This window comes from Idiotropiscis lumnitzeri, chromosome 19 (genome assembly GCF_059441095.1).
Source record: "Idiotropiscis lumnitzeri isolate Australia: NSW breed Sydney's pygmy pipehorse chromosome 19, RoL_Ilum_1.0, whole genome shotgun sequence".
Taxonomy (NCBI): Eukaryota; Metazoa; Chordata; class Actinopteri; order Syngnathiformes; family Syngnathidae; genus Idiotropiscis; species Idiotropiscis lumnitzeri.
Genome location: NC_142409.1, coordinates 12,167,886 through 12,178,660, shown reverse-complemented (window position 1 = coordinate 12,178,660; position 10,775 = coordinate 12,167,886). Strand labels below are relative to the sequence as shown.

The following is a 10,775-nucleotide window of genomic DNA, read 5'->3' as shown; positions in this document are numbered from 1 at the left end:
AATTTACTTTTTATTTGAAATTCAGTAATGCCAAGTTGGACAATGAGGGGAATACTTTGTTTACAAAATATGACGTTTCTCAGTTATGAAGTATGTGCTAAGAATTAACTGCTTTACTTAACGACCCAAAAGTGTTTTTTTGTAAACAGAAAATAACCTGTACGAAGAGTACATAGGACTCGATTGGTTTGTAGGAACTCTGTTAGTCAGTGTCACACTCCACTCGGTTTAATTGGCCTGTAACACCGGTGTCGTGCCAAAGTACTTACCCCCAGAAAAATCTGTATCCCCTGACGCGGGAGCGCGCACGGATTGACTGAAGGCGGCGCGATGTTACTACGTTTGTTTTCATTGACAGGCGTGGAGAATGTATAATTTTGTGTTTTTGATTTGCTGTAATTTAAACCAGGTTTTGCATAAAATAGGTAGTATCCGTCGGTGTGGTTTTCAGCACACCATTCGCTACAATTTAACACGTAAAGTAAGCGTTTGACTCCGCCGAAATTGGGGGGAAATTTCCTGCATTTGCATTCGTTAGAACAAAGAAATTTCGCAATCAATGAAGCTACCTTCAGTGAATTTCAGTGATCAAAACACGATGAAATGGGGTGAGGATGAGTGAAGTGGGCTATCATGTTTCCAGCGAGATCAAATTAAGTGGCAAAATACAGATAGGTGGTATCCTGTTAGAGAACACGTAATTGTATTTCAATTGACTGATTTGTTTATTTTTTTATAACCACTGATAGCCGCGTCAAGGGCAGCAAAAGAATTAAAAAAAGACACTCGCGTTCTGCGTCGGACTCGAGGTGCATTCAATGACCACTTACGCAGTAGGAAAGTTACCAGGGGATACTGATTCTGTCAGCACCTACCAGAATAAGTACCCCCCCCCCCTCCAATCACAAAAATATTAACCCCAAACATCAAGTGACTTATTCTGTGTCAGGGGGTACTGATTCTGGCAGTACCCGCCAGAATAATTACCCACCCTCCTATCACAAAAAATACCATTACTATGAGCACCGTATATGCCCTTCCATCACGCCTGGTCGATGCTATTGTTTCCACACGGTTCGATTAGCTTGTAACCCTGCAGAAGTGACGCCGAGGCGCGAACCAGATCAATTTGACATCGAAAAAGGGAAAGAAATGTGGTATTCGCCACTTTTGCGACGGATTAACCGCGAGTATAAATGACATTTTATCAAATAGTAAAAGTATTTTAGCTCACCGGTAACCGTCTTTAAGTAATGTTTTGACTTGTCTTCAAGTACATTTTACTGTCGGTAGAATTTTTTGACGGTCTTCGAGGCCCCGCAGGAGGTAAGTCGGTTGGCTATGATGGAAGTTTGATGATAATGAAACTGTAGCTAACGCGGTAATTGTTATTCGTAGTAAAATAATCACGTCATCCGTGATCAAATGCGCACATTAGATTTTAAGTGGTGTCTTGAAATGTATTTTTTTAGGTTGGTCATCATGTCCAAAGGATACAATGGGGATTTTATTGTCAAGTTTGTAGGAAGTCAAGGACAAAGATCAGAGTATGCTGCCAAAGCTTATGAGGTGAACTGTTGTCTGACTTAATTCCCGTGGAAAGTTAAAAAATTCTTCCGTTCATCCATCTTCAAACAGTCACAATTCACATTTGCAGCTGTTGATTATGATCTTTGTCTTCAAATGTTTTCAGGCTATTATGGAGCTTCAGTCTGAAAAATACGTCACGAAGATCAGTGAAAAAGATGTGTTAAAGATGGACCACAAGGATAAGTCTTTGTTTGTCTTCACTGACTTTGACACGCCCGCCTTCCAGCACTGCAAGAATGTATTAACCTGTCTCACATTCTCATAAACGTCAATGCCGACTTGCACAGAATTCTTGGACGTTATCTTCCCTCTTTGTGTCTGATCTTGTAGCTTGGCTGTCGGATCGTGAGTCCGCTCGTTGTGGTTTTCTGCCTGCCGCAGCAGCTTTGCGTACCCAAAGCAGAAAAGCCGGTCTACAACATGGCCATGGCCAACGTCACCATCTCCTGCACCAGCCTGGATAAAACAGCACGGGTTCGTCATCTCATTATTAGTCACAAATTGTGTAAATTTGCAGACTAACGCAGAGCTTAACCCAATGTAACATAACTGGCGTATAGTATGTCAAATATACTTTGATAAAATAAAATTGCATGATACTAAATTGTGTTTTTTTTTTTTGTTTTTTTTAAATGAAGTTGTAATAAACTCAATTAGGCAGTCATTAGTTGCGCATTATTTTGATTTTTTTTTTTTTTTTAACGCCTGTGTGCATCACTTTATTTCGGTAAATTGTTCTTATTGCTTGTGTGTTTGCAGGCTGAGGTGATGGATCTGGTGCAGCTGATGGGTGGGCGCGTTTATCTGGACCTCAACGTGTCCGTTACGCACCTGATCGCCGGCGAAGTGGGCAGCAAAAAGTACCTGGTGGCCGCCAATTTGGGCAAACCCATTCTCCTTCCTTCCTGGGTCAAAGCCTGCTGGGAAAAGTCTCAAAACAGGTAACCCCCCCCCCCCCAAAACATTGTTCCACCACATAGTTCATTGCATATCTTCTGGGTGGGTGGTTTGCAATATAGGACTGTGAACCTGGAATCCGCAATGGAGGGGGAATTACTGTATACTTACTGTGATGTCCTCACATGTGGGAAAGGAGAGCCAGTCAACATGTTTCCGCAGTAACAGTAAGCTGTCTCCCTCTTCAGTCTGTTCAGGTACACGGAGCTGCCCGTTGAGGAGCACTTGTGCCCGGTGCTGCGGGGCTGCGCCGTGTGCGTGACGGGCCTCTCCAGCATCGAGCGCAAAGAAGTGCAGCGTCTGTGCGAGCAGCACGGTGCCCGCTACACGGGCCAGCTCAAAATGAACGAGTGCACGCACCTCATCGTTAACGAACCCTCGGGCAAGTCGTCGACCATTATTATTTGCCGTGACGCGTCTTAAGTCCCCCCCCCCCATCTCATTGTCTTCTGTGTTTGTCTGTACAGGTCAGAAGTACGAGTGCGCGCGCAAATGGAACGTGTACTGCGTGTCTCTGCGCTGGCTGTTCGACAGCATCGAGAAGGGGTTCAGTCAGGACGAGAGTCGCTACATCGTGCAGCGTGCTGCCTCCAAAAGCTCCCGGCCAAACACGTCCACACCCACCAACTCCGGCAAAAAGGAAGGTAGGCGTTGCCGTTCGTTTCACGTGAAATCATGATTTGAGCAACCACTGCTCTTGAGGGTGTTTCGTCTGCACTGGCGAAATCAACGCCTCCTTTTGCATCCAGAGGGTCCTTCACTGCTGGGTTTGAGTCGCATCTCACTCAACACCAACGTGACAGTTAACGACACGGCCCTCACCAATGCAAGCGTCAGCCGCGTGGATGCTCCGGACCCCCTTCACAGTCTGGATCTCACCATGCGACCCTCGGAGGACCTCCTGGACGGCTGTAAGGCAAGTCCTCCGTTCATATAAATGAGCAGACTTCTCACATTTTTGTAAATATCTGATTCTATCTTCTCATGGGGAATGCTGAGGTATTAACACTCTGCTACAATTGGAATGTCTCGTTTGTAGAACTAGACATTTTCTATCCCCTCAAAATAACACCCCCCCATTAATATGTCAACCTTCAGCAACAAAAGTGAGTACACCCTGAAGTGAAACTGTCAAAATTATGCAAAATCTTCAGTGTCTGGCTTCTCTTAAGTGTGATTAGGGAGCAGGTGTGTTAATTTTGGAGTCACAGAACATTTGGGATTCATAGAAGCGTAGTTACAGTCGTGTAACCTTTGATTTATTGCGCTCACATTCTCGCTGATGTTTTTTTGCCAGTTTTTGTTTCATGATTTTCCCCGGTGACTGTGGTGCAGCTGTACCTGTGCGGCCTGCCCGTGAAGAAGCAGGAGAAGCTACGGCGGCTGGTGAGCGCTGCGGGGGGTCTTTGCTTCAACCAGCTCAGCGAGGAGCTCACACATGTGGTCTCTGGAGAACCCGACCAGGACCTCAAGACTTTTTTGTCCAAAACGACTCACAGGTTGGCTTCAAGTCCAGGAACGTCATGGAGAAGACGCTCGCGCTGACTCCGTTGTGGTTGTTGTTTGCCAGACCTCACGTGGTGACCGTCCAGTGGCTGCTAGAAAGCTTCTCCGAAGGCCGTCTCCTCCCGGAAGAAGGCTTCCTGCACCCGGACTGTCTGCCTCCCTCCCCGGCAGAGGTGCTGGTTGTGCCGGCCCGTCGCACGGCCGCCTCCAGGCTCTCGGTGGGACCTCCCGCCGCTAGTCCCGCCACGCCAAGTCTGAAGCAAGCGGAGGAGGACCTCCTCTCGCAGTACATGGATGACGACCCGACAGTTAGTAAGTTTTGTCGTAACACTGCACTTCATTTTGATTTGTATTTATTGTGTTATTTATGATTTCAAGTTGATGAGCCGCCGCCAGCCGAGCACGACAACGAGACGGCCGTCAATGCGGCCGCCGAGCATTCCTGGAGCCTCCACCGCAGCGGCAAATCGAAGGCGGACTCCACCTTGCACGAGGCTAGTGAGGCGGGTCTCTTTGCCGGAAAACGCTTCTTGCTGCTGGGCTTCGGCGCCGAGGCCGAGGGCCAGCTCTCCTTGCTTGTGACGGAAAACGGAGGCCGCGTACTGGTGAGCGCCTCGCGCGCCATCGCCGACTACGCTGTGGTCCCTCTGTTGGGCTGCTCTGTGGAGGCCACGGTGGACGAGGTGGTCACGGATACCTGGTTGGTGAGTTCACATCTTTTCTGTTCCCCTGCATATTTTCTATTTGCAGATTTTTTTTTGGGGGGGGGGGATTATTTTCTTAAAATGTCAGCTATTTCTTCCTTCACTCAAATGTTTGTGTCTTCAGGCCACGTGTGTGGAGAGGGAGTGTCTCCTGGAGCTCTCGTCCAATCCACTGTTCACTCCCGTTCCCGTGATGAGCGGACGCTCGCCTCTCAACGATTGCGTCCTTTCTGTCAGCCAGTTCACGGGAGCCGAGCGCGAGTCGCTGGTGGAGCTGGCCAAGCATCTGGGAGCCACGTAAGTCTTCCTCCGTCACACGTTTCAAACGAGACGAACAATTTTGCAATTAAAAAATGTCCAAATTATTTCCGCTTTTCAAGTTTGTTTGACTCTTGACTGTGGCAGTGTCCAGGACTATTTTGTGCGCTTGGCCAACCCCAAGAAAGCAATGCTGGCCAGCACTCACCTGGTGCTGCAGAGCCCCGACGGCACCAAGTACCAAGCGGCCAAGAAGTGGGGACTCCCGGCCATCACCATGCACTGGATCTTGGCATCGGCCAGGACCGGCCAGAGGGTGGCCGAGGAGCGCTTTCTGGTTGACCTGCCGCCTTCGCCCGGTTTGCAAAAATTCATCATTCTATGGGGCAGCCGCAAAGTATCCACGTTTGTTGTTGTGATGTTAAAGCCTTATTCCAAAATGATTAGAGCTTAAAAGGTGCAATCTAGAGGAACGTGTGAATATTTGCTGGATGCACCATAATAACATCCAAACCTTTACAAGGATCATAAAGCTCCACTATGATTGACCAATGTTTTATATTTCATCCCCAGAAAGGGAGGAGGAGAGTTTTGTCGGCGCGTCCCAGGGGATGTCCATGCCCCCGCCGCAGCCCCGACCGGCACGCGTCTCTCCAGAAGTCCCGCTGCTGCGTCCGCAGAACGTTAAGGCCGTCACGCCGCTGGATCTGGGACGCTTCCAGAGCAAAATGTTCCGCTCGCTGCTGGATGAGAAGAAGTCCAAGGAGGTCGCGGGCACACCCAAGCAAAGCCAGGAGGACGGTCGCAGGAAGTCCCTCGGCACGGAACCCTCGTGGCAGCTGGACACGCCGTCCCGTTTTCTCACCCGGGGTCAGCTCTTCAGGCCCGCATTCAATGTCAAGGTGGGGCACAATAAACCAATAAAAAAAAAGATCAAATACTTTTTACTTTGAATTTTAAGGAGAAATTGTGTAAGGACTGTATTTTGCCTACAGGCCGGTTTGGAGCTGCTGGACACGCCAGGCGGGCCGTCCAAGCCCAGCGAGAAGGCGGAGACGCCACTGACAGACGTCATCAACAGGGACCTGAAGGTGGCGCTGGCCAATAGCGCCTGGGGTTGCAACCTCGCCGACATGCAAGCGGTCTCGGCCAGCCCGCAGCTCGCCACCGTCAAGAAGGAGGTTGGGACCTCACCACACATCTGTTTTTTTTTTTCCTCCCCTCAACTTTTTACTGCTCACCTCTTTTGTATACGCTATGGGTCAAACTTTGGCAACCCCTGACATTTTATTGTGTCCAGGCGTTAAAAAAGGACGGCAGCCCGTTGACGGGCGTCGTGATTTGCGTGGGGAAGAAGCTGCGCAAGATGCAGATCGAGCTCAACGCCGTGGCAGCCTCACTCGGAGCCGAATTCAGGTTGTCACAGTCGGCTTTAACGTCTTTGAAAGCAAAGAAGCATGACAATCGGAAAAAATAAAAATAAAGCGAAGCGTCCTTTTCGTGTGTTAAGATGGGCCTTCGACGATACGGTCACACACTTCATCTACCAGGGCCGATCGGGCGACAACAGTCGGGAATACCAAAGCGTGAAGGAAAGGGGCCTGCACGTGGTCTCGCAACATTGGCTGGAAGCTGTACGTCTCCCGCCGACGCTGTCCACGTTCCCTGTAAGACCTCAATGCCGACATTTGTTGGTTGTTGTCTTGTAGTGCGCCGAGGAGCGGAGGCACGTCCCGGAGTCTCTGTATCCTTTCACCTACAACCCCAAGATGAGCCTGAACCTCAGTCAGGTTCCCAGCAACTCGCAGAGGTCTCCCCCTTTCACACGAACGCAACGGCAAGAGAACACAGAAGACAAAGTAGGTCCAAATGATGCCAACCAGTGAGTCCTCCTTGACACTAGTTGGCGCTGTCCTGGAGCATTTTGACAGAATCTACAATAGAAACAAAAGTCTGTGTTCCTAATTTTTTGTCATTGAGTTCAACGAAATTTTATATATCAAAAGTAATTGGTGAGTACTTCAAGAGTGAGTACTTGTACTGGTAACAGTCTGGGGAGAAAAATGGTGTCAAACATTCCTAATTATTTTTACAGTATAGCTTTTGCTAGTGTATGATGGCGAGCCGTCATCGTTGCTAACATTTAAATATCCATCCGCAGTCTGAGCAAAAGGCCGCAGAGGACGCTTCCACTTCTTGCCCTGCAAGTGATGGGAACGGAGATCAAGACGACCCTGCGGACAAAAAAGGTCGGTGTTACTCCAGCTCGCTCCTTCAACTTCAACTAAGGTCGCATGTCATGTCTTTCAACGTCTTTTCCAGATATTGCCGAGACGCTGCAGATGAGAGAGAATCTGCAGAAAACACTCCAAGAAATCATGTCGGCCACCAAGAAGACGACCAGCAGGCGGACGGGGGGCGCTGACTCCACCCCTAACACTTCGGGCAGCGGCAGACGAACTCTGGAAGCGTTGAGGTCAGAAGAGCGGTCTGCAGAATATTTTTTTTTTAAATGCAAAATAATTGGATTCCTTTGGAAGATCAAATGGAAATGTAACCTCTTAACATGAGATTTTCCTCCTCGAAGGGTCTCCAGAGCAGCTGCTCTGGAGCACGTCACAGACTCCTCTCAGAGCGAGCAGATCGTTTGGGACGATCCGACGGCCAGAGAGGAGAGGGCCAAGCTGGCCGACAACCGACAGTGGCCCGGTAGTCCCTCGCAGCACTCTGAACTTCTGACGGCTTCTTCGCAGACCGTCCCGCAGCATGTCGGACAGCTCACGGACTCCATGAATGACTCTGAGCTGATGGCGATGGGTACGTAACAGGTTGAAGTTTATTTAATTAATTTTCATGAACAAAACAAACCTTGGTGCATATGTGTTTTGAAACGTGCACCCATGTCCCTCACCCCCAAATTAAGATTATGTTGTTGGCCCTTCTTCCTCTCATCAGCGGCCTGTGACGTCATCGAGCAGCAAATGGGCAAGAAGGCGACAGCGCCCCCGCAGGAGGAACCGCAGAATAACATCCTGACTCCCGAAGCACCGAGCATCGCCTTCCCCCTCGCCAAGCCCTCGGTGGCTCCCGAGCCAGAGGTGAGAGTTCGAATTGAATGTGATGGACGAGTGGCGGCGTCCGGAGGCTGAAAGCGCGTCTTGCTACTTTTTAGGAGGAAGCGAGGACGCCGCCCATCTTCCAGATGTCCTCGCTCGCTCCTCAGGAGCGTATCGATTACAGTCACCTCATCGAAGAGCTTGGTGAGTCCTGCTGCCCAAATTGTGTCTGTAAACGAGCTCTTTGGAAATGAGCCTACCTGTGGCACGGGAATGAAATTGCATGAATGAAAATGCTTTTTTTTGCTGAATGAAACTAAAAGAGTCTGCGACTTGTTTCTCTCTAATTGCTCTGGTCTGCTCCGCCTGTAGGTGGCGTCATCCTGGACAAGCAGTCGTTTGATTCCAGCTGCTCGCACATCATCGTAGGCAAGCCCCTGCGCAACGAAAAGTACCTGGCGGCCATGGCGGCCGGCAAATGGATCCTGCATCGCTCGTACTTGGAGGCTTGTCGATCCGTTGGCCGCTTCATTCCGGTGGGCCCGACGACGCGGCGACGTACTCCACCCACCATACGTGCGATTAGTCCTAATTGTGGTTTTGTGTCACGCGCTCCAGGAGGACGATTACGAGTGGGGCAGCAGCTCCATCCTGGACGCTTTGCCCTCCATCAGCTCGCAGCAGAGGCTCTTAGCGTTCGCGGCCATGCGCTGGAGGAAGGCGCTGCGGGGACCTTCGGAACAGGAAGTGCGTGGAAGCTCATATTTGACCTTGCAAGTCCCTCTGAAATTGTGTCAAAATGCTAAGATTTTCGAAAGAGAGATTTCATGAAATGTGGTGTTTTTATCACCAACCTTAATTTTATCACCAAAGTATTTTCAAATTAAAAAATTTATGAATGGAAATTCATTTTTTGAATAATCGAGTCATCACAAAAAAAAAATCTGTTTTTATGAATAAAAGCAACTAAATCGTTTTTCAGGTTTAAATGAAATGGAAAGTATTTAAAAGTAGCTTTTTCTCTCACCGAATAATATTCTTATGAATTAGCGTGCTAAAAAATGTATTCGAGGAGTGAGGATTCAACTTATTAGAGTTCATTTTAAAGCACCCTTGTGTTTCTGGATTTTTTTTTTTCTTTCTTTTTTTTTTTGGGGAGGTAGCACTGTCTGTGTTTTTCCAGGGAGCCTTCTGCGGCTGGACGGTGATGCTGAACATCGACCAGAGCCGAGCGGCCGGCTTCAGGCGCTTGCTGGAGTCGGGCGGGGCCAAGGTTCGAGTGCCAGCTTTGTCATCAACGTAACAACACATTTTGGCTCACTTTTTTTTAATTTTTTTATTTTTGTGCTCTGATTTCATCCAGGTGCTGCCGAGCGCCTCTCCTGCAATGTACAAGGTGGCCACGCACTTGTTTGCCGACTTCAGCCGCCTCCGTCCGGGAGACGTCCGGGTGGACGTGTCGGATGCCTCCGCCCAGGGCGTCACGTGCCTGAAGCCTGAGTACATCGCCGACTACCTCATGCAGGTCACTACACGTTGGGTCATTTTATATCTTTTCAACTAAGCCTAAAATTTTATTTATTTTTTTAAACAGCCTTTCTTTTATTTATTTATTTATTCAATTACTCATTACTCAAAAATATAACGAATGAATGATACACAAATTGAAACGATAAATAGAAAAGAAACAAGGGGTTCATTCCCGTGTCTTTTGGACACTTTTATGCGTCGGGATTTACGAGGTTTTCTCCCGCTGCAGGAGCCCATCCCTCCTACGGCGCTCTACCTCCTCACCGAGAGCCCCCCCGAAGAGGCGCCCGGCTCGCCGTCACTGAAACGCAAAGCGGCAGAGCACACCTCCCGTCTGAAAAAGTCTCGTCTGCACTGAAAGCACCCCTGAGCTCTCATACCCACCCCCACTAGAAAATATTGTAAATAAGATTGTTTTGTTGTATGAAATAAAGTAAGCATAGCGCTTGTGGCGTCCCTCTGTTGCGTCTGGCTGAGGACTGCAGTGTGGCTGCAAGCAGTGATTGATGACTCTGAGGAGGGCCACTGCAGAAAATGGCCAGTCATGCTTTATTTTGGGGTGCAGGTACAGTGGTTGGTCTGCAGGGGGCGCCAAATCGTCACGCTTGTGTTGATGCTTGATGTGCTCTTATTTTTTTTAGGCACGCGGATTCATTTGATTCATCATTGGGTGAGACATTTCTCATTATCTCACTTTGATTAATTGTCTTTTTTTTTGCCAATTGCAATTCTGCTTGTGCGACTATGCAGTAAACACCAAATTGTATTCGCGTTGATCATGGTGGGAGGCACAATTACAAATACTTTGTTACTGCACTTCACTGCACGATATTTCATGTTTCAGTACTTCGTTTGAGTTTATACTTTTCTCTCATTTTATCTTTCTACTTTTAAAAGCAGGCCCCTTCATGTTCTCCAAATTAAGCTCATTACTTTTTCAGAATTCGAAGACAACATGTAAAAAATGGAGAGAGGTTAACCGTTGTGGAGCCCGATGCATCTTTAGCTGCGTGAGGTTTTTCCTCTCAAAAGGGAAGCAAAGCACATTAATTCAAATGAGTGGACTGGGGTTGATTTACACAAGACTGCACGCCATTAAGTTGGATCCTGAATTTTGAAAACTGCACCAGCGGTGTGCAAAAACAATATATAGTACAAGAACCAAAATAAAATT

General features: G+C 48.4%; 1 protein-coding gene across 2 annotated transcripts; it reads left to right on the top strand.

Moving 5' to 3' along the window:
* The first annotated feature begins 282 nt into the window (after positions 1-282).
* Positions 283-10,049, top strand: topbp1 (DNA topoisomerase II binding protein 1). 2 transcript variants are annotated; one of them, XM_088283564.1, is made up of 28 exons: positions 283-1,326; positions 1,473-1,569; positions 1,694-1,828; positions 1,921-2,064; positions 2,350-2,531; positions 2,736-2,929; positions 3,015-3,191; positions 3,297-3,463; positions 3,883-4,046; positions 4,118-4,365; positions 4,432-4,757; positions 4,882-5,054; positions 5,163-5,374; positions 5,589-5,917; positions 6,011-6,196; positions 6,316-6,431; positions 6,526-6,649; positions 6,725-6,874; positions 7,177-7,264; positions 7,338-7,491; positions 7,603-7,832; positions 7,971-8,113; positions 8,188-8,275; positions 8,444-8,607; positions 8,690-8,818; positions 9,255-9,344; positions 9,435-9,596; positions 9,831-10,049. In XM_088283564.1, the coding sequence occupies exons 2-28, from the start codon at positions 1,483-1,485 to the stop codon at positions 9,957-9,959; spliced, it is 4,491 nt and encodes a 1,496-aa protein (XP_088139690.1). In that variant the 5' UTR covers positions 283-1,326; positions 1,473-1,482; the 3' UTR covers positions 9,960-10,049. The 2 variants fall into 2 exon arrangements, 1 of the variants encoding a protein (XP_088139690.1); XR_015839962.1 differs by lacking the exon at positions 9,831-10,049 and having other exon boundaries at positions 9,235-9,344; positions 9,435-9,582.
* The last annotated feature ends 726 nt before the right edge of the window (positions 10,050-10,775 follow it).

Bases quoted from the DNA above. Each gene is read 5' to 3' on its own strand.
- topbp1 (XM_088283564.1), top strand. From the start codon at position 1,483: ATGTCCAAAGGATACAATGGGGATTTTATTGTCAAGTTTGTAGGAAGT. The intron at 1,570-1,693 runs GTGAACTGTTGT...AAATGTTTTCAG, and splicing joins ATGCTGCCAAAGCTTATGAG to GCTATTATGGAGCTTCAGTC. The intron at 5,375-5,588 runs GTTTGCAAAAAT...TTTCATCCCCAG, and splicing joins TGACCTGCCGCCTTCGCCCG to AAAGGGAGGAGGAGAGTTTT.